The sequence below is a fragment of the Giraffa tippelskirchi genome, chromosome 5 (genome assembly GCF_054371585.1).
Source record: "Giraffa tippelskirchi isolate mGirTip1 chromosome 5, T2T-mGirTip1v1.2.pri, whole genome shotgun sequence".
Classification (NCBI taxonomy): Eukaryota; Metazoa; Chordata; class Mammalia; order Artiodactyla; family Giraffidae; genus Giraffa; species Giraffa tippelskirchi.
The window spans coordinates 24,314,879-24,342,865 of NC_137279.1; the positions used below are offsets into that span (position 1 = coordinate 24,314,879).

The 27,987-nt window shown below is 38.4% G+C and overlaps 1 protein-coding gene across 12 annotated transcripts in view; it reads right to left on the bottom strand.

Moving 5' to 3' along the window:
* Positions 1-27,987, bottom strand: part of RABGAP1L (RAB GTPase activating protein 1 like) — a 652,518-nt gene that overhangs the window by 518,279 nt on the left and 106,252 nt on the right. For all 12 annotated transcript variants that reach the window (XM_081493701.1, XM_081493699.1, XM_081493697.1 and 9 more), the window contains exons 8-9: positions 6,590-6,656; positions 1,128-1,230 (exon numbers count right to left, since the gene is read on the bottom strand). In XM_081493701.1, coding sequence (XP_081349827.1) covers positions 1,128-1,230; positions 6,590-6,656 — 170 coding nt within the window. The remainder of the gene's footprint in view (positions 1-1,127; positions 1,231-6,589; positions 6,657-27,987) is intronic.

Genomic DNA, 27,987 nt, shown 5'->3' on the forward strand with positions numbered 1-27,987 from the left:
TTTGAAATAGCTTGATGTGTAATCAAATGCATGCAATTTATGGAAATGGTAAATACTCCTGTTAAATTCAAGAATAAATATAATTTACTGTTCTTCATTAATATCTTTCCATATCCATATTCACTAATGCTCCTGTCTTTAACCAAAAGTCTATTGTGGATATAAAGTAAATAATATAAAACTAAAGATCAAGGAAACTGATCCATTATTTTCTCAATATAAATTATTGTGTTGAATCACAGTAAAGCATTTAGTGAAGATTATAACTCATGAGGGGCTTCCCTGGTGGCTCAGCTGGTAAAGAATCTGCCTGCAATGCAGGAGACCTGGGTTCAATCCTTGGGTTAGGAAGATCCCCTGGAGAAGGGAATGGCTACCCACTCCAGTATTCTGGCCTGGAGAATTCCATGGACGGTATAGTCCATGGGGTCTCAAAGAGTTGGACACGACTGAACAACTTTCACTATAACTCCATAAGATGAAACTAAATTTTAGTTTAAAGGGAGACAGTAGAGAAGAAAACAACAAAAACCACATGGGCAATGAACAGATATTTAGATAAAGTAGGAATAAAAATAAAAACAATGAAAAATGAGCCTATTTATATCATGTATAAATTCTGTTCAACATTAGACATATTGAACAAAATGAAAAAATAAAAAACTTGAAAAAAAATATTTGCCACAAATGAAATCTTAAATATACATTACTAAATTCCCAAAGGTCAAAAGATGGAATAAACAATTAGTAAATAAAAAATATATATAAGTAATTTGTAATATAAAGAAAAAAGTTAAAATAGATATCAAAGATATGCAAAAGTTCCACAATTGTTTTTCATTTCTTTCATATTCTGTCTTTTCCTCTACAAATAAAACAACCCTATTATGACACATAAAACACTAAGCCCAAATACTTTCCTAAATAATGTAATATAATTAATCCACATATCCTTGGAGGGCTTTCTTCTGAATAAAGGAGGTTATCCCCATTGACACATAAAGTATGAAAAGAAGAATAACTCCATTTAAAATAAGTACCAGAATATTTTTTAAACATGGCAAAACAATATTGTCCATAATGCAAATTTTATAATAAATATTGAGTAATCTTTTAGGAAAAGTCACCTTTTGGGGTTTCTTCATTAAGTGCCAGAAATATTGGTGCATTGGGGTTCCACATGCCAGTGATAACATAAGCTCTCCCATCACAGCTCTTTCCCATGGATTCCTATGACATTTCAAACAGAAATCACTGAGAATATTTACACCCCAAAAATCATCATTTTAACTTATAAGTATATCTTACTTTAAGCAATCCAATTAATTAAACTTGAATTTACACTCAGGGCATTTATTTTCTTAGTAAATTTTTTTCACTCTACAGAAGCATTTCTTTAAATATTAAATTCTCCTGCAGCTTTCTCCAGCATTTCTATTTAGAGACACATACTCTAGGATAAAAGGTATGCCCTTAGCTGCTGACTCACAAAAACATGGTATTGATATGAAGTTATATTTAACTTTATCTTAGGCTGGTTGTCAAAATCTCACATACCCAGACATACAAGGATATATGAAATGAGAATTAAGCTAATCACAGGAAAATATTAAAATTTTTCTTCTAATGTTCTAATTTTTAATATATTCTTAAAATAACTAATTTCCTTTGTCACAATTAACACCTTTAAAGTTAATACTTTTCTACTGTCTATATGCCAGATATATGGACACTTGCTTACAATCATAAATCAATATTAGGAGACTAATACTGGTTTGTAATCTATACCCAAGGTTGTTAACTATTTTTCTCTACCCTTATATTTATTCTCCTTCCATTCTCTCCTTCTCTTCTCTTCTTGCTCTTCACTTCCGCCACTCCTTAAGCCAGCTCTTGACTCTCACTAAAGCAGAAACTTCTATAGTGAAAGCAAGGCCACATTCAGTTGTGTATATGTATGTGTGTATGTGGTGTGGGGGAGCTTAGAGGTTGTCCCATGGGAGAAAAGCACACAGTATACAAATATAAGCATTTGCAAAAGAGTATTATTATCTATAATATTTTCATTTTTCTATACCAGTTTCCTCATATTATGAATGGAGAGCGCTAAAAATGTCAGGCTAAAAGACAAAGAAGTTCTTTTTTTCAGTATTTCCCACACACAGAAGCTTCTCTGAATCCTTATGAAACTATTTCAGTCATTTGGTAATTACTATGCACATTTTTCTAGTGTACTGGTGATAGTTCACTGATCGGACTGTAAAGCAGAGAGGAAAAACACTCAAAACCATGTAAAGGAGTACTCAGTACCTCCAACGCACTTATATACTCACATTCATTCTCTTTCCCTGTCTCCCTCCCTCCCTTCCATGTGCCTATCCTCTCTCTCTACTGTCTAATTAGACCCCCATTCAGAGCAAGAATGAGCACCTGACCCCAAAATATCTAGTTCATTTCTGGACAAGAGCTTATGCTATGCTTGAGTCCAAAAAATGAGCTAGGCCAATCAAATTCTTTCTTTCAATTAACAAATACCAAGGAAAGTGGGTAGTCAGCAGTGGGGCTGAAAGGTTTTGATATGAAAATGACAGATCACATGCAAAATGAAGTTATAACTGAATTTAAGGTAGGGGAAAATATATAAAGAACAGCAGAGTATTAGGAAACTGCCAAGGGTTAAGCAAGAAACAGAGAAAACAAACACACAAAAAAATCCTTAAAAATAATGAATCATGTAGTCAAAAAACAAAGGCACTTACAAAGGAGGTGAGTTGAAGGGGCAGAGAGAGTGGGAAACCTAGAGAGAAGGGCAGAGATGAGACAGGGAGGGAGAGAAAGGGCAAGGAGGGAAAAAGGGAGGAGAGGAAAAAAACGAAAGAGGCGGGCAATGGAGAGAGGAAGGGACGGGGAGAGAAGAAGGTGCAGAAAGAGAAAAGGGAGCAGAGCACCAGAGGCTGTGAGAACAGGGGCAGCTCCTAGGAAAGAGGCTCACTGCAAGAGCAAGCCCATGCGGGGAGGGGAGGCAGACAGGAAGACATCAGACAGAGACCACTTTGCAGGTTCAGGTACAATTTCATCAAGGTCAATAACCTCTTTTGTTCTTCAGGTGCTCTAAGTGAATCTTTGTTCCCTGTAAGCAAAACAGCCTAAGCAAATCAAACATATTTTTATTTCTTTTTAGTCTTCACAACCACAAAAATACTGTCTCATACATTAAAAGCCTTCAATAAAAGTTTCTCCTCGAGTTATTTCTGTTATTGTACTAGATATTTCTATTACATAGCCTGGCTTGCTCCCATCCCCTTATGAAGAGACTTTCACAATCTTTGCTCTAGAGTTCTTTCCCAGCTCCTCTACAGCCCTTCCCTCCCCTAAGAAGGCTGACAAGATCAGGGACATCAGGGAAAGGACATCTGAACAGCAAACACCTCTGCCCCAAAGAGGCCAGGCTAGAACCACCAGATGCCCTCCTCTTAAGAAAATAAACCAGGAAATAGAAACAGAATATAGCACTTCGCAATGGAACATAAGCTGAAGAATCACATACAAAGCCATGAATGAACTACTGTCAAGTTATGAGTAAGCTGAAGCTATGAGGTCAAGTAGGGACAGCAGGGTAAAGCACACAGATGTATCAGGAGGAGAAGATAACACACAAAGAAAGAAAGAAACATAATGCTAATCCATTCATTCCTTAAGCAAATATGAGCCTACTATGAGTCATGCTCTATGCCTGTGAGTATCCGGCAAAGAAAACAAGAGAATGGTCCTGACTTTATGGAGTTGACAGACTAATGATTTCCAAACAGCAGTTTGTGACCCATTTGTGGATCATAAAATCAATTTAGTGGATTATGATCAGACTTTTTAATCAAGTAGAAGAAAACAATAACAGATTTCATCACAATGAATTGTTTCATAAATTTCACTCTCTTAAATTTCATAATTTAAGAATTATTTCATAAAAATTTTACTTCAGCTTTTTTTAACATTTATAAGTGTATTAGATTAAAATGTAAATTTTATTTCTGTGAGTCCAATACTGGCCTAGTGTCTCAATAAATAGTTAATTATGAAGATCCACAAACTTTCTGGACTTCCCTGGTGGCTCAGACGGTAAAAGCGCCTGCCTACAATGTGGGAGACCTGGGTTCAATCCCTGGGTCGGGACGATCCCCTGGAGAAGGAAATGGCAACCCACTCCAGTACTCTTGCCTGGAAAATCCCATGGACGGAGGAGCCTGGTAGGCTACAGTCCATGGGGTCACAAAGAGTCAGACTTGACTAAGCGACTTCACTTTCTTTCATAAACTTTCTGAGGCATCTCTAGGATTATAAGTTGTGTTCCAGTTCCATGAAATCTGACTCTACTCAGTTTTCACCTCTTTTTGGTACTTTCCTGTTCAGCTTTTCCTAGGTACCAATGGTTGTAAATCAAAAATTCTCATTTCCTTATTCCTAGACTACAAGTATCTTCAAAACTATTCTCACTACTGGGAGAAAATTCAGAGTCCCTTATCTGCACCTCCCAAAAGAACTTAATTTTATTTATATGTGATTTTGTTTATATACTATGTATAATATATATAAGTAATTCAGCTGACTAAAAATACATTTTGTTTATAAATACAGCTTTCTTTTTCATGTACATTTTATATTAAACAAAATTTATAAATGTATAGAAAAGTCTCAGCTCATCCTGCTCATTTAGCATTCACGGAACAAAGTAGGCACTGCTCAAAAATTATTCTAGTCAAATAGAAAAGCCTCATAAATTCTGAAGTTCAATTGTATCCTTTTTCAAAGTTTGTCAGAATAAAGTGCAAGGGGAAATCTGTTTTCAAAGAGTTCATGTATTTGGATTTGTCATAGAAGTATTAATATCTTCCTCTAGAAGGCAGAACTAAGACACATTAGGCAAAGTTACAAGGAATATGATTTCAGGTGATTACAAAGGTGTAACCTGTAATAACCACAACTGTCCCATAGTCTTCATTACAAGGTAATGAGTTCCTTTTTATTAGATGTAGTCTGGTTAAAGCTCAATAACTGTGTATTAAGATACCATGAAGATTAATAGCATTGGGTAACAACAAATCACAACTGTTGATAATTGTACATACAAGCCCTCCAACTTGATCAACTATTTGTTGCACTGGTAAGCCCACTGCTCCTTCCAGGAGCTTCAGTGCTGACAAACCTTTGATTTCAGTATGGACTCTTCAAGGTGGAAGGATGCACTACAAATGAGACATGAAAGACTAAGGGGGATCAAAGCTCATGCCAGGTCTCCAAATCTCTGCCAGTGATTCATCTTAATCTTTTAAACTCTGCAAGATCATTACTAATTAGGATCTAGGAGCTGATAAGTATTTAATGTCCTTGAAACTACTCCTCACAGAATTTTCAGGGCTCCAAAATGCTATGTCTTGCCTTAAGCAAAACCACTTGCATTACTGATATGCTGTAAAAATGGATGGAAGAGAGATGAACCAATAGCTAATTTGTTTTCACGTTTAATATAACTGGTTGTCCTTACCTTACCTACCCAAGCAATGCTTCCTCGTTATTTCTGTGGCTCACTGCACGAACTCTATGAGAGCATTTAACCCAGTGATGTCATTACAGATTTAAAGATCTGTTTCCATCACAAGATTATGAACCCAAAGATGTTAGAACTTTATTACCATATCTATAATGCCAGCACTCCACACAACACTTGGCATACAATTAGGTGCTCAAAAACGCTGAATAAACTATCCTACTACCACTAAAAAATCAATGTGGTATTATCATGAAATAAAGAAAGAGTTGATACAATTTGTGATATTTAAATGACATTTGCAAAATACAGCTGAAAGGAGAACATGTAGTGCTACCTAAAAAAAAAAAATCTCATTTAAGTAAAGAACTTTATACTTACACTAAAGTAACTCTTTCTTATAACATTTCTAAACCATAAACTGGATGTTTTCATTAACTGCACTATTAACAGGATTTCTGTTTAAAAGTTAAGATGGCTTGCCATTTTTACATCAAATACCAACTCTTAAATATATATTAACTTTCAAGGGCATTCCTTAAATGAATACCACTCCCACAGTAAACATACTTTGCTAATGAAAGGTAATCAAGAAGGAAAAATTCAGAAAGGGAAATGCTTTAAAGAAAACAAATGCATCCATCACAATACTCAAATTAATATCAATAACACTACATTAAAATAAATGAAAGGAACCATATTCACTCTGGATATGCCTGTTATAATCATGTACTTGTTATTTTTGGTTCAGAGAAAGGATATTTTCCTAAGAAGTCAAACAGATGAGTAGATGAACTTTTTCATAATACTATCCTTTTAACTGCTTTCAACTTGCATATCATTCTTTCTACAAAAATTTTTTAACTCCTAAGTTTCTCCCTGATTAGAAATTTTAAGTATGGGGTTCCAAATTAAATGACTATTATCACACGGCTGAAAGTTAGAAGTAATTTTGACAAAATGACAAGATTTCAAAATAGAAAATACTTTAAAAACATAAAATAACTATCATCTATACTTGGTTAAGGTGCTAAAGATTTTCATTACCATATCCAGTAAATGCATGTCACTGTTCTTCACGTTTCGACCTGGGCTTAATAACATTCCAAAACATCTGAAAATATTGGGGGGAAAAAAGAAGAAATGAGGTATCAAGAATATATAGAAGCCCACTGAACAAAAGCCTTTTAATAGTAACTATACAATCTGTATAGCTCTGTACTTACAAATAACTATTTTTTTTAGAGAAACATCACAAATAAGAATTCATCACAATACATAATAAAATCACACAGAAATAAATTATTTAAATTCCCAGATCTCTATTTCTGCTTCTGAAAGATTATCAATGAACAGAAACTGTGATAAAAATAGCCACAAATTGTTAACTGAAACAAAATACAGTAGTGAGACATGAACTAATTTCTAGGTAAAAATTAGAGATTGTTTGCCTTACAGTTATTCCAAACATACTGATCAAGATCAACTAACCAAATTAAATTAAAAGTAAGAAAACTTAAAAAAAAAAAAAAACAATTAGAATAAAACACTGTACTCTCTCTTTGCCTCAAGCCAGATTAATACAATCAATCACCCTGGCCCTCAACAGTCATGTTCACTGAGTAGACTATCAATACTATATCTTCACTTTGAAAAAAAAAAGTTATATGAAACTTATTACTAAAAAATGCTATTATACTAGTGAAAATACTATCCAGCATATATTATATTATTAACTACTTATTCTGTGCCTCCTGATGCTAGGGAAGTTTTAGGAATCCAATTAACACTATCACTTTATTTGTAAAGGGTTTTCATCAACTCTAAAATTCAGTTAAACCTAACATTTCTTTATATTTGTTATGATATTATTATTGTTTCTTTATTGTTAGGAAACGTAAACTCCAGAAAAGTTAATTTACTTAAACTCATATGGCTATTACATACCTCTTATACTAAGAATCCATGTGATCTATCTACAGTGCACCTCTCTCTGCCAACAATGTATACCCACACTTACTAGAATACAGCAGTTTTTATTAAAGCTTTCCAAACGTTAAAAATATGCTACAGAGCATTTTATAAAAGGAGTAAAGAATATAAATAAACTAAATATAAGATTATTTTAATTTGAAAATAATGGCAGCTGAGCAGTCAATACTAAATCTGATGCTTGTTTTCCAAAGGTTTACTTTTCCAATGGCAGGGTTTTTCCTTCCATAAACAAGAGTGGTCCTATGCAAATATGAGCCTAGTAAGTGGTAAAACAATATTTACTTCCTGTAAATATTTGAGGATACCTTCCAGAAGTCATGTAAAAATGATCAAGTATATAATAAAGATACAACAAAGTCAGTAAGCTTTGAGGAAAACCTTCCAAACACACTATTGTAGCAGTGAGCAAAACATAATCAACTAGAGATAATTATAACCTAATACTCATAATTTCAATATGATTCCTATACATTGCTATGAACTGTCTTTGAACTTACTTAACAAACACTGTCTATACAAATTAAATATTAATTAATCAGGCACTTCATTGTACTATTTCTAATTGTGCCTTAAATTCTTTATAACTATGGAAAACAGTGTGGAGATTCCTTAAAAAACTGGGAATAGAACTCCCACACAACCCAGCAATCCCACTGCTGGGCATACACCCTGGGGAAACCAGAATTGAAAGAGACAAACGTACCCCAATGTTCACTGCAGTACTATTCACAATATCTAGGACACGGAAGTAACCGAGATTTCCATCAGCAGACAAGTGGATAAAGAAGTTGTGGTACAAGTACACAATGGAATATCCCTCAGCTATTAAAAGGAATGCATTTGAGTCAGTTCTAATGAGGTGGATGAAACTGGTGCCTATTATACAGAGTGAAGTGAGTCAGAAAGAGAAAGACAAATACCGTATATTAATGCATGTATATGGAATGGTTTTTTCTAGTAGTCATGTGTGGATGTGAGAGTTGGACTATAAAGAAGCTTGGCACCGAAGAATTGATGCTTTTGAACTGTGGTGTTGGAGAAGACTCTTGAGAGTACCTTGGACTGCAAGGAGATCCAACTAGTCCACCCTAAAGGAAATCAGTCCTGAATATTCACTGGAAGGACTGATGCTGAAGCTGAAACTCCAATACTCTGGCCACCTGATGCGAAGAACTGAGTCACTGGAAAAGACCCTGATGCTGGGGAAGATTGAAGGCAGGAGGAGAAGGGGAAAACAGAGGATGAGATGGTTGGATGGCATCACTGACTTGACGGACATGAAGTTTGAGCAAGCTCTGGGAGTTGGTGATACACAGGGAAGCCTGGCGTGCTGCAGTCCATAGGGTCACAAAGAGTCAGACATGACTGAGCGACTGAACTGAACTGATGGAATTTAGAAAGATGGTAATGACAATCCTACAGGCAGGGCAGCAAAGGAGACATAGATGTAAAGAACAGAGTTTTACACTCAGTGGGAGAAGGCAAGGGTGGGATGATTTGAGAGAATAGCACTGAAACATGTACATTGCCAAATGTAAAATAGATAACTAGCACAAGTATGATGTATGAAGCGGGGCACCCAAAGCTGGTGCTCTGGGACAACCCAGAGGGATGGGGTAGGGAGGGAGGAGGAAAGGGAGTTCAGGATGGGGGGACACATGCATCTCTGTGACCAATTCATGTTGATATATGGCAAAAACCATCACAATATTGTAAAGCAATTATTCTCCAATTAAAATAAATTAATTTAAAACAATTTAGTTTCTCCAACTAAAAAGTCAGGTCAATGAGGACAAAGATGTGTCTCACATTCTCTACATATTTTGCTTCAGCTTGCATCTCTCATGGGTGTTTTACACATGATTTTTCCTATTATACAATTTGGGGTTGGTTTATTTATTTACTTATTTATTTTTTTATTTGGTTGTGACAGATCTTATTTGTGGCATGTGGGATCTAGATCCCTGATGAGGGATGGAACCCGGGCTCCCCCCCTCCCGCCCCCCGCATTGGAAGCACAGAGTCTTACTCACTGGACCACCAAGGAAGTCCCAATTATAGGGTTTTTAAGTTTCAAAGGGCCTTCCTTGTAGCTCAGCTGGTAAAGAATCTGCCTCCAATGCGGGAGAACTGGGTTTGATCCCTGTGTTGGGAAGATCCCCTGCAGAGGGGAAAGGCTACCTACTCCAGTATTCTGGCCTGGAGAATTCCATGGAATATATAGCCCATGGGGTCACAAAGAGTTGGACACAACTGAGTGACCTTCACTTTCATTTAAGTTACAAAACTATCATACAGTCACTGTAAAAAGCTAAAGAATACCAAAGTGTGTAGGGAATTTCTCCTTCGTCTCTAATCTCAGCCCCCTCAGGAACCAATACTAAGAGTTTAGCAAGTACCGTCCCTACTTTTCTATTGCTTGTTTTAAAAATTAAAGTTTTATACTGTTTGTCAGGCTTCCCTGATAGCTCAGTTGGTAAAGAATTCTCCTGCAGTGCAGGAGACCCCAGTTCGATTCCTGGGTCGGGAAGAGCCCCTGGAGAAGTGATGGGATACCCACTGCAGTGTCCTTGGGCTTCCCTTGTGGCACAGCTGGTAAAGAATCCACCTGCAATGTGGGAGACCTGAGTTCTATCCCTGGGTTGGGAAGATCCCCTGGAGAAAGGAAAGCTACCCACTCCAGTATTCTGTCGGGAAGAATTCCATAGACTGTATAGTCCATGGGGTCCCAAAGAGTCAGACACGACTGAGCAACTTTGATTTCACTGTTTGTCAACACGAAGTGACAACAGTGTGACTTTAGTAAAAGCACCTATCCCCTTGGGCCTATGCTTCCTCTTCTACAAAATAGGAGAGGTACAACACATAACTCTTTTGTTGACCATGATGGCTACTCCATTTCTTCTAAGGGATTCCTGCCCACAGTAGTAGATACAATGGTCACCTGAGTTAAATTCACCCATTCCACGCCATTTTAGTTCACTGATATCTAGAATGTCGACACTGACTCTTGCCATCTCCTGTATGACCACTTCCAATTTGCCTTGATTCATGAACCTAACATTCCAGGTTCCTATGCAATATCCAACCAGTAACGCTGAAGAAGCTGAAGTTGAACGGTTCTATGAAGACCTACAAGACCTTTTAGAACTAACACACAAAAAAGATGTTCTTTTCATTATAGGGGACTGGAATGCATAAGTAGGAAGTCAAGAAACACATGGAGTAACAGGCAAATTTGGCCTTGGAGTACAGAATGAAGCAGGGCAAAGGCTAATAGAGTTTTCCCAAGAGAACACACTGGTCATAGCAAACACCCTCTTCCAACAACACAACAGAAGACTCTACACATGGACATCACCAGATGGTCAACACCAAAATCAGACTGATTATATTCTTCGCAGCCAAAGATGGAGAAGCTCTATACATTCAGCAAAAACAAGACCAGGAGCAGACTGTGGCTCAGATCATGAACTCCTTATTGCCAATTCAGACTTAAACTGAAGAAAGTAAGGAAAACCACTAGACCATTCAGGTATGACCTAAATCAAATACCTTATGATTATACAGTGGAAGTGACAAATAGATTTAAGGGACTAGATCTGATAGACACAGTGCCTGATGAACTATGGTTGGAGGTTCGTGACATTGTACAGGAGACAAAGGAATCAAGATCATCCCCATGGAAAAGAAATGCAAAAAAGCAAAATGGCTGTCTGAGGAGGCCTTACAAATAGCTGGGAAAAGAAGAGAAGGGAAAAGCAGAGGAGAAAAGGAAAGATATTCCCATTTGAATGCAGAGTTCCAAAAAATAGCAAGAAGAGATAAGAAAGCCTTCCTCACAGATCAGTGCAAAGAAATAGAGGAAAACAACAGAATGGGAAAGACTAGAGATCTCTTCAAGAAAATTAAGAGATACCAAGGGAACACTTCATGCAAAGATGGGCTCAATAAAGGACAGAAATGGTATGGATCTAACAGAAGCAGAAGATATTAAGAAGAGGTGGCAAGAATACACAGAAGAACTGTACAAAAAAGATCTTCACGACCCAGATAATCACGATGGTGTGATCACTCACCTGGAGCCAGACATCCTGGAATGTGAAGTCTAGTGGGCCTTAGGAAAAATCACAACAAACAAAGCTAGTGGAGGTGATGGAATTCCAGTTGAGCTATTTCGAAATCCTGAAAGATGATGCTGTGAAAGTGCTGCACTCGATATGCCAGCAAATTTGGAAAACTCAGCACGGGCCACAGGACTGGAAAAGGTCAGTTTTCATCCAAATCCCAAAGAAAGGCAATGCCAAAGAATGCTCAAACTACCGCACAATTGCACTCATCTCACATGCTAGTAAAGTAATGCTCAAAATTCTCCAAGCCAGGCTTCAGCAATACTGAACTGTGAACTTCCAGCCGTTCAAGCTGGTTTTAGAAAAGGCAGATGAACCAGAGATCAAATTCCCAACATCTGATGGATCATCAAAAAAGCAAGAGAGTTCCAGAAAAACATCTATTTCTGCTTTATTGACTATGCCAAAGCCTTTGACTGTGTGGATCACAACAAACTGTGGAAAATTCTGAAAGAGATGGGAATACCAGACCACCTGACCTGCCTCTTGAGAAACCTGTATGCAGGTCAGGAAGCAACAGTTAGAACTGGACATGGAACAACAGACTGGTTCCAAATAGGAAAAGGAGTCCATCAAGGCTGTATTGTCACCACGCTTATTTAACTTATATGCAGAGTACATCATGAGAGATGCTGGGCTGGAAGAGGCATAAGCTGGAATGCAGATTGCTGGGAGAAATATCAATAACCTCAGATATGCAGATGACACCACCCTTATGGCAGAAAGTGAAGAACTAAAAAGCCTCTTGATGAAAGTGAGAGAGGAGAGTGAAAAAGTTGGCTTACAGCTCAACATTCAGGAAACTAAGATCATGGCATCTGGTCCCATTACTTCATGGGAAATAGATGGGGAAACAGTGGAAACAGTGTCAGACTTTATTTTTTTGGGCTCCAAAATCACTGCAGATGGTGATTTTAGCCATGAAATTAAAAGGCGCTTACTCCTTGGAAGTAAAGTTATGACCAACCTAGACAGCATATTCAAAAGCAGAGATATTACTTTGCCAACAATGGCCCGTCTAGTCAAAGCTATGGTTTTTCCAGTAGTCATGTATGGATGTGAGAGTTGGACTGTGAAGAATGCTGAGCGCTGAAGAACTGATGCTTTTGAACTGTGGTGTTGGAGAAGACTCTTGAGAGTCCCTTGGACTGCAAGGAGATCCAACCAGTCCATCCTAAAGGAGATCAGCCCTGGGTTTTCATTGGAAGGACTGATGTTGAAGCTGAAACTCCAATACTTTGGCCACCTGATGCAAAGAGTTGACTCATTGGAAAAGACCCTGATGCTGGGAAGGATTGGAGACAGGAGAAGGGGATGACAGAGGATGAGATGGCTGGATGTCATCACTGACTCAATGGACATGAGTTTGGGTAAACTCCGGGAGTTGGTGATAGACAGGGAGGCCTGGTGTGCTACAGTTCATGGGGTCGCAAAGAGTCGGACACGACTGAGCGACTGAACTGAACTGAACAACACATGAACTCAAAGGATTCTTCCAGCATTAAAACTGCATAATTGTTTTCTATCAAGCTATAATAATCATTTCCAAAATTATATTTCATTAAAGCACAACAGGTTTCCTATGGAGACAAGCTGGGTCTATTAGGAATAACATCTCAGTAATTAGATACTATTAGTACCACAAACACCTAATGTGAATATTAAGTGCTTCACTAGGGAATTCAAAGCATTCAACCTTCTCATATTAACTCTATAAATAATGTTTTAAGCAAACTGCTATTACACCTATTTTTTTCAAGGAGCTAACAATCTAGTATGGGAGGAAAATAACAGAAAATTACAACTGTATGGTAAGTTCTATGATAGCTGTTGGTACAGAAGGTTAACAAAGCACAGAAAAGACACTTCCAACATTATTTATTGACAGAAAATTTGAAATCAAAACTCCTGAGTATAAGATGATGGTGTTATCATATTAATAATTACCATATTATAGCAGCTGTTCATTGAATGTTTTCAGACATTTACTATATTGTTGCATCCACATTTTAAAACAACCTCCATATAACAAATGATAAAATTGGTTTCCAGAAAGTAAAAGTGATTTGTGCAAACCACATAGCTATTAGGCCATGACTCTGACTCCAAAACTGCATAGTCACTTAACGTTATAATTTGTCATTTTCTGGCCTATCAGTCATTCTTGTTGTTCAGCTGTTAAGTCATGACCAATTCTTTGCAATCCCATGGACTGCAGCATGCCAGGCTCTTCTGTCCTTCACGATCTCCTAGAGTTTACTCAAATACATGTCCATTGAGTAGGGGATGCTATCTAACAATTTCATCCTCTGCTGTCCCCTCTCCTTTTGCCTATCAAAAAAAAATTATAAATTCCTGGTGTGATCCTGGGCAAGTCACACACTTCAAAGCCTCACTTTCCACATTTCTGAAACACAAATATACCTGCTTACAGTTTCACTATCTTAATATACAGTTAAAATGAAAAAAACTCACAGGGAAAGGACACTGCAAACTCTAGAGTACTTGCCAATTATACATTATATGGAACAATGGACTGGTTCAAAATTAGGAAGGGGTACGTCAAGGCTGTATATGGTCACCCTGCTTATTTAACTTATATGCATATTACAATATGGAAATACCGGGCTCAATGAATCACAAGCTGGAAATCAAGATTGCCAGGTTCAGTTCAGTTCACCCATTGAGTCGTGTTCGACTCTTTGCGACCCCATAGACTGCAGCATGCCATGCTTCCCTGTCCATCACCAACTCCCGGAGCTTACTCAAATTCATGTCCATTGAGTCAGTGATACCATCCAACCATCTCATCCTCTGTCGACATCTTCTCCTCCCACCTTCAATCTTTCCCAGCATCATGGTCTTTTCTGGTGAGTCGATTCTTCACATCAGGTGGCCAAAGTATTTGAATGTCAGCTTCAGCATTAGTCCTTGCAATGAATATTCACAACTGATTTCCTTTAGGATTGAGTGATTGGATCTCCTTGCAGTCCAAGGGACTCTCAAGTCTTCTCCAACACCACAGTTCAGAAGCATCAATTCTTCAGTGCTCAGCTTTCTTTATGGTCCAACTCTCACATCCACACATGACTACTGGAAAAACCACAGCACCGACTAGATGGACCTTTGTTGGCAAAGCAATGTCTCTGCTTTTCAATATGTTCTCTAGGTTGTTCATAGCTTTTTTTCAAGGAGTAAATGTCTTTTAATTTCATGGCTGAAATCACCATCTGCAGTGATTTTGGAGCCCAAAAAAATAAACTCTGTCACTGTTTCCCCATCGATTTGCCATGAAGTGATGGGACCGGATGTCATGATCTTAGTTTTCTGAATGTTGAGTTTTAAGCCAGCTTTTTCACTCTCCTCTTTCACTTTCATCCAGAGGCTCCTTAATTCCTCTTCACTTTATGCCATAACGGTGGTATCATCTGTGTATCTGAGGTTATTGATATTTCTCCTGGCAATCTTGATTCTCGCTTGTGCTTCATCCATCTCGGCATTTAGCATGATGTACTCTACATATAAGTTAGATAAGCACGGTGACAATATACAGCCTTGACATACTCCTTTCCCAGTTTGGAACCAGTCTGTTGTTCCATGTCCAGGTCTAACTGTTGCTTCTTGACGTGCATACACATTTCTCAGGAGGCAGGTCAGGTGGTCTGGTATTCCCATCTCTTTCAGAATTTTCCATAGTTTTTTGTGATCCACACAGTCAAAGGCTTTGGCACAGTCAATAAAGCAGAAGTAGATGTTTTTCTGGAACTCTCTTGTTTTTTTGATGATCCAACTTGGCAACTTGATCTCTGGTTTCTGTGCCCTTTATAAATCCAGCTTGAACATCTGGTAGTTCATGCTTCATATACTGTTGAAGCCTGGCTTGGAGAATTTTGAGCATTACTTTACTAGCATTGTGAGATCAGTGCAACTGTGCAGTAGTTTGAGCATTCTTTGGCATTGCCTTTCTTTGGGATTGGAATGAAAACTGACCTTTTCCACTCCTGTGGCCACTGTTGAGTTTTCCAAATTTGCTGGCATATGGAGTGCAGTATTTTCAAAGCATCATCTTTTAGGATTTGAAATAGCTCAACCAGAATTCCATCACCTCCACTAGCTTTGTTTGTAGTGAAGCTTCCTAAGGCCTATTTGACTTCGCATTCCAAGACGTCTGGCTCTAGGTGAGTGATCACACCATCATGATTATCTGGGGCGTGAAGGCCTTTTCTGTATAGTTCTTCTGTGTATTCTTGCCACTTTTTCTTAATATCTTCTGCTTCTGTTAGGTCCATACCATTTCTGTAGATTGCCAGGAGAAATATCAATTCTCACTGATATGCAGATGACACCACCATTATGGCAGAAAGGAGGATCTAAACAGCCTCTTGATGAAGGTAAAAGAGGAGAGTGAAAAACCTGGCTTGAAAATCAACATTCAAAAAACAAAGATCATAGCATCCGGTCCCATCACTTCATGGCAAATCGATGAGGAAACAGTGGAAACAGTGACAGACTTTATTTTCTTGGGCTCCACAATCACTGTGGAAGGTGACTGCAGCCATGAAATTAAAAGACACTTGTTCCTTGGAAGAAAAGCAATGACAAACCTAGACAGCATATTTAAAAGCAGTGACACCGCTTTACCTACAAAGGTCCTTATAGTCAAAGCTATGGTTTTTACATGTATGGATGTGAGAGCTGGACAATAAAAAAGGCTGAGCATCAAAGAATTGATGTCTTTGAACTGTGGTGTTGGAGAAGACTCTTGAGAATCCCTGGACAGCAAAGAGATAAACCAGTCAGTCCTAAAGGAAATCAACCCTGAACATTCATTGGAAGTGCTGAAGCTGAAGATCCAATACTTTGGCCACCTGGTGCGAAGAGCTGACTCATTGAAAAAGATCCTGATGCTGGGAAAGATTGAAGGCAGGAGGAGAAGGGGACGACAGAGGATGAGATGGTGGATGGCATCACCAACTCAACTGACATGAGTTTGAGCAAGCTCCAGGAGGTGGTGAAGGACAGCGAAGCCTTGCATGCTACAGTCCATGGTGTCCCAGAGTCAGCCACGACTGAGTGACTGAACAATAACTGCCAGTATTATTAAGAAGTGAAGTTCGACCTTCCACACTGCCCACCGAGTCTTTTACTCAAAATAGCTTGAAACAGCTTTTAATACCAAGTTAGCATCTATATGGGCTTCCTCGGTGGCTCAGTGGTAAAGAATCTGTCTGTCAATGCAGGAAACCTGGGTTCAATCCCTGGGTAGGGACGATCCCCTGGAGAATGAAATGGCAACTCACTCCAGTATTTTTGCCTGGGAAAGCCCATGGACAGAAGGAGCCTGGTAAACTACAGTCCATGGGGTCACAAACCAGTAAGTGACTAAACCAACCAACCAACGCATCCATACAAACACCAAAAACTCTGCACATCTTGTATGGCTTTAGGCTTAATTGATGGAGAAAAGGAGGAGGAAAAAAGGATTATATGTTAATGTCCCGCAATAGGAAACTATTTTTTTTTACTTTTTTACTCCATAAAAATCATAATTCTACATATCTCCATGAAGACCATGGATAAAAAGAAAGGAGGAAATGAAAAGGAAAAGAGGCAGAGAACTGACCAGTATCAGTTAAAGAACACTGTCTCTTACTAGACTAAACTTGTGCTATTAAAAATGAGAAAGTGACAGTAGGACAGACAGAATAAACAGAACTACAACAAAGAAGAAAAGCTGTAATTCAATCATAATTTTTAGAATACACAAAAAACTCTAAAAACTAAATAATTTCATAAAGTTGGAATACTAGCCACCTTATACAAGTTAAAGCAAAAAAGATAGTTGGAAAAGTCTTCTATATAAGAATTGTTGGAATTATTTTTTCCCTTATTAAAGTTATCAGGTAGAGAAAGATATACAGGCATTCCTCACTATACAGAGCAGTGTGGAACCGTAAGAATAACCATACAAGGTGAAATTGCATTGTGATCTTATCAACAATGGGAAACATTATGACTATCCTGTGACCTGTAAACATATTGTCAAAACTTCAAAAACTCTTGTCAGTTACAAATATATAGGGAAATTTTTAAAAAGGTAAAACTATTATTTAGTACTTTATATTTTAGACCACTTAGAAATATTGAAAACCGAAATATTTTATTTCTTTGGAAAAGTTACTAAGAATAGTTTAAACAGTGTTTACGTGGAAAAGACCCTGATGCTGGGAAAGACTGAAGGCAAAAGGAGAAGGTGGCAGAGGATGAGATGACTGGATAGCATCACTGACTAAATGGACATGAACATGGCCAAACTCCGAAGATGGTGAGGGACAGGGAGGCCTGACATGCTGCAGTCCATGGGGTCACAAACAGGCAGACATAACTTAGTGAGTGAACAACAACAACAAAACAGTGTTTGCTTTCTTCTCATGTGATAAACAATACAGAATAAGCATTTTTTTCCTATGCCTTGGCAAACTGTCATACTCCTTTCTAACTTTGAATGAGCTTCCAGTATTTTATCCTTTGCACTTTTACATCTCTAAGAGTTCCTTTAACATGAAGTTTTTGCTGGTATGACTTCCCAGGACATTCGTCCTTTTCATCAAACCACTTGCCTTATTTATGTTGATAAGTTCATCTTCACTAAGCTCCTCTGGCTGTATACCTAGTGTAAACCAAGTGTCAACATTCCCACAGTCAGCTATCTCTTCTACAACTCCACTTATGCCCTATTCAAATCCTGCCAAGTTATTTGTACGGCGCAATGAATGTTTTGCCACACTACACAAATACAACTCACTGTTACTTCCAGTCATGATGTGTGAATGTTTTCAATTGTATGCCTTCATGTCGCACCTCTTCCAAAACTCAGCTAAAGAAATTGTAGGATCTCCAGTTTCTTATAATTACCATTTATTTCAGTGTTGCAACTAACTGCAAAACTGTGGCATGAACAAAACCTGGATTTTATTTTTAACCGCAGTCTTCAATTCAGCATAAAAATAAACACTCCATTTCAATCATAAGAAGCTTTCTATTCCTAGTGAAATTGAAACAAAAAAATGCTGAAATGCCTTTATCATGTCTTTGTTATATATCAGACTTTATCAATATGCTTCATACTGTAGCTTCATGCAGAGCTAGGTCTCATCCTATCTTCATTTTGCTGTCATCTTCTTTTTTTTTAAATTTTTTATTGAAGTATAGTTGATTTACTGCAGTCACCATTTTCAAATCTTCTAAGATAACATGCAATTTCATTTTCAGTATTATCACTTTTCATTGGTTTGTTGCACTCATCTTTGTTGGCTACCTCTTTCAGTTCAGTTCAGTCGCTCAGTCATGTCCGACTCTTTGCAACCCCATGAATTGCAGCACGCCAGGCTGTCCATCACCAACTCCCGGAGTCTACACAAACCCATGTCCATCGAGTCGGTGATGCCATCCAACTGTCTCATCCTCTGTCGTCCCCTTCTCCTCCTGCCCCGAATCCTACCCAGAATCAGGGTCTTTTCCAGTGAGTCAACTCTTCGCATGAGGTGGCCAAAGTATTGGAGTTTCAGCTTCAACATCAGTCCTTCCAATGAACACCCAGGAGTGATCTCTTTTAGGATGGATTGATTGGATCTCCTTGCAGTCCAAGGGACTCTCAAAAGTATTCTCCGACACCACAGTTCAAAAGCATCAATTCTGCGGCGCTCAGCTTTCTTCACCATCCAACTCTCACATCCATACGTGACTACTGGAAAAACCATAGCCTTGACTAGACGGACTTTTGTTGGCAAAGTAATGTCTCTGCTTTTTAATATGCTATCTAGGTTGGCCATAACCTTCCTTCCAAGGAGTAAGCGTCTTTTAATTTCATGGCTGCAATCACCATCAGCAGTGATTTTGGAGCACCAAAAAATAAAGTCTGGCACTGTTTCCACTGTTTCTCCATCTATTTCCCATGAAGTGATGGGACCAGATGCCATGATCTTAGTTTTCTGAACGTTGAGCTTTAAGCCAACTTTTTCACTCTCCTCTTTCACTTTCATCAAGAGGCTCTTTAGTTCTTCTTCACTTTCTGCCATAAGGGTGGTGTCATCCACATATCTGAGGTTATTGATATTTCTCCCGGCAATCTTGATTCCAGCTTGTGTTTCTTCCAGCCCAGCGTTTCTCATGATGCACTCTGCATATAAGTTAAATAAGCAGGGTGACAATATACAGCCTTGACGTACTGCTTTTCCTATTTGGCTACCTCTTTCAATTATTCATTATTGCAAAATGTTACATGGGTTTATCATCGAGAGACCACGGAGGCAAAACAACAACACACTTTGCTGTCTATGAGTGAACTAAATAACAAATACACCATAACCAATCATCAACATACTTTGAAAGAAGTGATGTGAACAGTCACTGGATATGCATTTATGTAGTGACTGTGAACTGAAGAGCTAACAGCAAAGTCTACATTTTATGCAATTATTCACAGTTAATATACCACGGTTAAAAATTTGAAACATGTGGCTGGGGGACTGGTATTCTTTAACTAAACCATGGTAACATAAATCCATGCATATCATATCTGCAGAACAAAGACAGCATGCATGTACATGTAGGTTCCAAATAAATATAGCCAACGTTTTTCCTTCTCACAGGGGTAGTTTACTCTGATTCTGCAGGCTATTCTGATTTCCAATTATCACTCACAAAGCACCAGCAATCTCAGAAAAAAGCATGACTGTGGTAGTATAGCACACATTTATTTGTTTCAGGGACTATTTCAAATAACTAGCAAGTATCACCTATATTATCCTTCCAACATTCTTAAGAAGTATCATTCACAATTTACAAACTAGAAAGTGAAGCATAGAGAACTTAAATAATTTGATCAAGTCACTGTAGAGCAGGGTTTCAAACCCAGATGAGGGGATTCCATAGATGTGAACCTTAAAAATCTTGCTTGCTTCAGTGCCTTCATAATAGAAAGAGTAAGTTTCATCATTTGGAATTATACTCATCAGCAAGAGATATTTAAAATTTGGTTATATTTTTCTTTTCATTCATCAGTTCAGTTCAGTCGCTCAGTCATGTCCGACTCTTTGCAACGCCATGAATCGCAGCACGCCAGGCCTCCCTGTCCATCACCAACTCCTGGAGTTTACCCAAACTCATGTCCATCGAGTCGGTGATGCCATCCAACCATCTCATCCTCTGTCGTCCCATTCTCCTCCTGCCCCCAATCCTTCCCAGCATCAGGGTCTTTTCCAGTGAGTCAACTCTTCGCATCAGGTGGCTGAAGTACTGGAGTTTCAGCTTCAACATCAGTCCTTCCAATGAACACCCAGGGCTGATCTCCTTTAGGATGGACTGGTTGGATCTCCTTGCAGTCCAAGGGACTCTCAAGAGTCTTCTCCAACACCACAGTTCAAAAGCATCAATTCTGCGGCACTCAGCGTTCTTCACAGTCCAACTCTCACATCCATACATGACCACTGGAAAAACCATAGCTTTGACTCGACAGACCTTTGTTGGCAAAGTAATGTCTCTGCTTTTGAATATGCTGTCTAGGTTGGTTATAACTTTCTTTCCAAGGAGTAAGCGTCTTTTAATTTCATGGCTGCAGTCACCATCTGCAGTGATTTTGGAGTCCAAAAAAATAAAAGTCTGACACTGTTTCCACTGTTTCCCCATCTATTTCCCATGAAGTAATGGGACCAGATGCCATGATCTTAGTTTTCTGAATGTTAAGCTGTAAGCCAACTTTTTCACTCTCCTCTCTCACTTTCATCAAGAGGCTTTTTAGTTCTTCACCTTCTGCCATAAGGGTGGTGTCATCTGCATATCTGAGGTTATTGATATTTCACCCAGCAATCTGGATTCCAGTTTGTGCTTCTTCCAGCCCAGCGTTTCTCATGATGTACTCTGCATATAAGTTAAATAAGCACGGTGACAATATACAGCCTTGATGGACTCCTTTTCCTATTTGGAACCAGTCTGTTGTTCCATGTCCAGTTCTAACTGTTGCTTCCTGACCTGCATACAAGTTCCTCAAGAGGCAGGTCAGGTGGTCTGGTATTCCCATCTCTTTCAGAATTTTCCACAGTTTGTTGTGATCCACACAGTCAAAGGCTTTGGCATAGTCAATAAAGCAGAAATAGATGTTTTTCTGGAACTCTCTTGTTTTTTCTATGATACAACGAATGTTTGCAATTTGATCTCTGGTTCATCTGCCTTTTCTAAATCCAGCTTGAAACTTCAACAGTTCACGTACTGTTGAAGTCTGGCTTGGAGAATTTTGAGCATTACTTTACTAGCATGTGAGATGAGTGCAATTGTGCGGTAGTCTGAACATTCTTTGGCATTGCCTTTCTTTGGGATTGGGATGAAAACTGACCTTTTCCACTCCTGTGGCCACTGCTGAGTTTTCCAAATTTGCTGGCATATTGAGTGCAGCACTTTCACAGCATCATCTTTCAGAATTTGAAATAGCTCAACTGGAATTCCATCACCTCCACTAGCTTTGTTTGTAGTGATATTTTCTAAGGCCCACTAGACTTCATATTCCAGGATGTCTGGCTCTAGTTGAGTGATCACACAATCGTGGTTATCTGGGTTGTGAAGATCTTTTTTGTACAGTTCTTCTGTGTATTCTTGCCACCTCTTCTTAATATCTTCTGCTTCTGTTAGGTCCATACCATTTCTGTCCTTTATTGAGCCCATCTTTGTATAAAATGTTCCCTTGGTGTCTCTAATTTTCTTGTGGAGATCTCTAGTCTTTCCCATTCTGTTGTTTTCCTCTATTTCTTTGCATTGATCGCTGAGGAAGGCTTTTTTATCTCTCCTTGCTATTCTTTGGAACTCTGCATTCAAATGGGAATATCTTTCCTTTCTCCTTTGCTTTTCACTTCTTTTCTTTTCCCAGCTATTTGTAAGGCCTCCTCAGACAGCCATTTTGCTTTTTTGCATTTCTTTTCCATGGGGATGAATTTGATCCCTTTGTCTCCTGTACAATGTCACGAACCTCCGTCCATAGTTCATCAGGCACTCTGTCTATCAGATCTAATCCCTTAAATCTATTTCTCACTTCTACTGTATAATCATAAGGGATTTGATTTAGGTCATACCTGAATGGTCTAGTGGTTTTCCCTACTTTCTTTTTCACTCACCAGGTAGGAAATTTTATTTGTTCCCCAAAGATTTTTAGAACACTAAGACTAATTACTATGGAAGAAAATTTTTAATAGATGCTTAGGATTGTCTTAAATCTGCTACCAGTGCAGAGAATTTAACCTATAGGAAAGTTATGAAAGAACAAATAGTATCTTTAGATCCATTACTGAAAAAAGTATCAGTCAATAAGCTTCAAGCAAGTATAACAACCTTAACACCATCCTTGGACAATAATGTCCCATTAACTCTCACACTCATAATGGATAAAAATTTGAAATGCAGAACCATGATTCAAATATGAATACTTTTTACTAACTCTCTTCAAATCAAAAAAATGAAAAATTAGCTATAGTCAAAAATATAGTCAAAAATGATTAGAACAATCAAAATCTACAACTTGGCTTAATCACTGCTAAAAACATTTAGTAAATCAATTCTTTTGCTTTATTTTCAATAGTAGTAATAAAGGAAATTTGGGTAGTGATACATTTGGGCTTTTGCATGTATCAGGTTTATACATCAAAATAATCAAAAGCCAAACTGCAAATATTTTTATACTTGAGTAAAACTATAAATACAATTTTAAAACATCAAAAACAAAGAAAAATAACATTTTCTCCCTATACTGCTGGTTAACAGGGGCCCATTTTCTCTTTCATAAACATAAAGCAAATGAAGCTGGAGTTGAGCCAAACAACAGCAAAAAAATTACAAATTCAATTTGATGAGAAAGTTTAAGGCATAAGCAAGTTAGCATGCGTGCTCTGTTGCGTCCAACTCTTTGCAACCCGATGGACACTAGCCTGCCAGGCTCCTCTGTCCATTGAATTTTCCAGGCAATAATACTGGAATGGGTTGTCATTTCCTTCTCCAGGGAATCTTTCTGACCCAGTGATCAAATCTATGTTTCTTCTGTCTTCTGTATTGGCAGGTGGATTCTTTTCCACTGTGCCACCTGGGAAGCCCTATAAGCAAGTTTACTTTTTAACAAAATAAAATACTAGTGATTCCACCTGGAGTTCCTGCTCCTTTTTCTTTTTCTTCTAATTATTTTTGTTTTATTGACATTTTCACCTATGACTATTCACATATTTTTCTTTATCCCTTTCCTCAAGAGTTTTATCTTTCTTTAGTTGGAAAGTAGAACGGATAGTTGGAAGTAGAACGGATATGATTTACTGATGAATTAGATGTGCAGTGAAAGAAAAAGAAGTCAAGGATGACTCCAAGTTTTCAGCCTGAGTAACTGGAAAGATTAGACTATAAATCATAATGCTGGGGGAGACACAGGAGGGACAGGTTTGTGACAGGGTAGGGGGCTAGATTTTGAGCACAATGATTCTGAGACATCAAAGAAGTGAAGCTGCAGGATACATGAATGAGGAACTTAGAGGTCTGAAACATCAGGTGAAAGATGAAAAGTTGGAAGTTACCTATTTTACATGTATGTTTAAAGGAATGAGACTGGATGAGTTAACCTCAGGAGTGAGTGTGGTAGCAGAAAGAATAGAATCACATCATCAAGAAGGCAAAATGGATTAAAAATCTAGTGTACAAGTAGGAAGTTGGCCATAGGAACATGGACATTTCATCCAGAGTAATGAGAGAGAAAGCAGAATCTGTATTACAGAAGAGAAAGACTGGTAGACACAGTGATGGGAATATCTTAAGTTCTATTCTTACTGCTTCTATTGCCTTAAAAGATCACTGGCTGAAAGTAAACAGGGTAGAAGATACGATCAAGGTTTAATGAGAAGGTGTAAAATTATCTAGGAAAGAGATTAACAGCTTGTCTAGTAAAATGAAATAGGAATGCTATCAACACTAAAGCATACCTAAGGTTATGGTCAATCAGCACATTTACATACAGTTTTGTTTTGTTTCTTCCCCAGCAGCATTCATTTATAACTGGTGTTGTTACAAAGGTGCAGAAAGCTGGGATTAACTAGAGCTGGGAATATGCCAGGCATATAGGAAAATGAGGAAGAGAGTAAAGGAGTTTGTAGAAGCATATGAAGTAATAATTTGTACAGATAAATAACAGAATCTAAGTTGGGAAGGAGATAAGTAAAAACATGAAGTGAATGGGTAAGGGACACTAAAACAAATGTATGGGTTGATAGGACCAACTATAGACTAACAGTAACATTAATTAGAAAGTTAATGGTATTAAGAAAACAGAAGTGACTTACAGCAGTAAGAGGTAGTGAACAGGATACTTAAAATTGAGATTATGAAGGGAGTACAGTTACAGGTCATGACAAATTCTAAAGAATGACCACAGAAGTAGGTGGTTAGGGTAGGGGGAAAGTCTGACGGGAATTCCAAGGACTTGTGGATAACCACAACAAGCGAGGTTAGCAGATGCTAAAATCTGATAGCATGAACTTGGAAGCTGGGAGTTTTCTAGAAGAAAAGAGAAACATGGTCTAAAAGAAGCAAGGGCATGCAAGAAAGATACTTCCCCACCTTCAATACAGAGATACCAAAGGGTGGCAAGAGAGGAATCTTAGGCACAAACTCCAAGAGTACTCTCCCTGGGGAGTCACACAGAGGACATGCTTTCCCAGCAATGAGGTGGGACATGAGTACCCTGCTTTACTCCTTCTGGTACACAAGACAAGGAAGGGGCAGCATTACTAGAGTAATGAGGAGTTCTGAGTATCCTCTTACTATTTCTGATGGGTAGATGGAAGGGGAACAGAACATGAGTGTGGAGGAGGTTCTACTTGAAGTGCATCAAGAAAAACTTATTCTGGGTGTCTGAAGACATTATCAGGTGGTAAGTTTCCAAAACTATAAACCCATGTATATTTACTATACATTATCATAAACTCATTACTCATTGCTCCTCTGAAGACAAGGTGCAGAAAAGCTATTTTGTATCCTCATAAAGAGATCTTCAATTAGGCAAATACTCATTTTCTGTAATCAATAAAAGCCACACACACACGGAAATAGTTATCTTAAATGTGATTTCTGGATGAAAAACTTGTCACAACAAAATGCTCTTCTGTCAGAGTCTTCAAGACCACTCAAGGTTCAATGACTTGCTACAAGGACTCACAGGACTCAGCATACAGTTGTACTTAGGCTCAGGACATAGTAGAGTGAACAAATACAAAGCAAAATCGGCAAAGGGAAAAGGCACACAGGGTGAAGTTCAGAGGAAACTAGGCACAAACTCCAATAGTACTCTTCCTGGGGAGTCACGCAGAAGACACACTTTCCCCAGCAACGAGTTGTGACGTGTGAGAAATGACATATGTCACATATGTGACATGCTCACAGACAAGAGTCTTTCTCAAGACTAATCACATATGCATCCTCTGCCCAGCATATACCAAAATTCCAGATTCCATAAGGAAAGCAGGAGCCCAGGACAAATCACATTGTTTGTACTAAGTGGCCTAATAACCCGCTAGTCTCAGTTCTAAGAATGGTGGAAACAAACCCCAAAGCCAGGTTTCCAATTGCCAGACAAGAACCAACCTTACGAGCAGAACTTTCAGGAACAGTAGTTTCAGTCCTCCTATGTTAACTCTTTCCTGCACAGTCCTATTTTGGTATTAATATTTTAAGCAAAAAAGAAATTAATACTAAACAACATGATCTGCGTGTAAAATAATTTGGATTCCTCAGAAGCTCAATTCCACTTAAAACAGCTGAATCAAGCTATATGAAGCTCTGACTAGTTATCAAAAGGATAAGAATTTTCTATGTATGGTGGAAAAATAGAATAATTAACCTAAACATATAAACCTTAAAGAAAACAAGTAAAGAACAATTTAAAAAATAACATGAGAAGCCAGGCTTCAACAATACATGAACCATGAACTTCCAGATGTTCAAGCTGGTTTTAGAAAAGACAGAGGAACCAGAGGTCAAATTGCCAAGATCCGCTGGATCATCAAAAAAGCAAGAGAGTTCCAGAAAAACATCTATTTCTGCTTTATTAACTATGCCAAAGCCTTTGACTGTGTGGATCACAACAAACTGTGGAAAATTCTGAAAGAGATGGGAATACCAGACCACCTGACCTGCCTCTTGAGAAACCTGTATGCAGGTCAGGAAGCAACAGTTAGAACTGGACATGGAACAACAGACTGGTTCCAATATAGGAAAAGGAGTACATCAAGGCTGTATATTGTCACCGTGCTTATTTAACTTATATGCAGAGTACATCATGAGAAACGCTGGGCTGGAAGGAGCACAAGCTGGAATCCAGATTGCCGGGAGAAATATCAATAACCTCAGATATGCAGATGACACCACCCTTATGGCAGAAAGTGAAGAACTAAAAAGCCTCTTGATGAAAGTGAGAGAGGAGAGTGAAAAAGTTGGCTTACAGCTCAACATTCAGAAAACTAAGATCATGGCATCTGGTCCCATTACTTCATGGGAAATAGATGGGGAAACAGTGGGAACAGTGTCAGACTTTATTTTTTTGGACTCCAAAATCACTGCAGATGGTGACTGCAGCCATGAAATTAAAAGACGCTTACTCCTTGGAAAGAAAGTTATAACCAACCTTGACAGCATATTCAAAAGCAGAGACATTACTTTGCCAACAAAGGTCCGTCGAGTCAAAGCTATTATTTTTCCAGTAGTCATGTATGGATGTGAGAGTTGGACTATAAAGAAAGCTGAACACTGAAGAATTGATGCTTTTGAACTGTGGTGTTGGAGAAGACTCTTGAGAACCCCTTGGACTGCAAGGAGATCCAACCAGTCCATCCTAAAGGAGATCAGTTCTGAATGTTCATTGGAAGGGCTGATGCTGAAGCTGAAACTCCAATACTTTGGCCACCTGATGTGAAGAGCTGACTCATTTGAAAAGACCCTGATGCTGGGAAAGATTGAAGGCAGGAGGAAAAGGGGTCAACAGAGGATGAGATGGTTGGATGGCATCACCGACTCGATGGACATGAGTTTGGGTAGGCTCCGGGAGTTGGTGATGGACAGGGAGGCCTGGTGTGCTGTGGTTCATCAGGTCGCAAACAGTCGGACACGACTGAGCGACTGAACTGAACTGAAAAAGGATGACTAAATTTAGTAAAATGTATTAAAAATAGATAAAATCAAGTTAATAATTAGAGCACAAATACAGTATTCCACACAGAAGACTTCTTTCACGTTTGTTAATTATTGCCT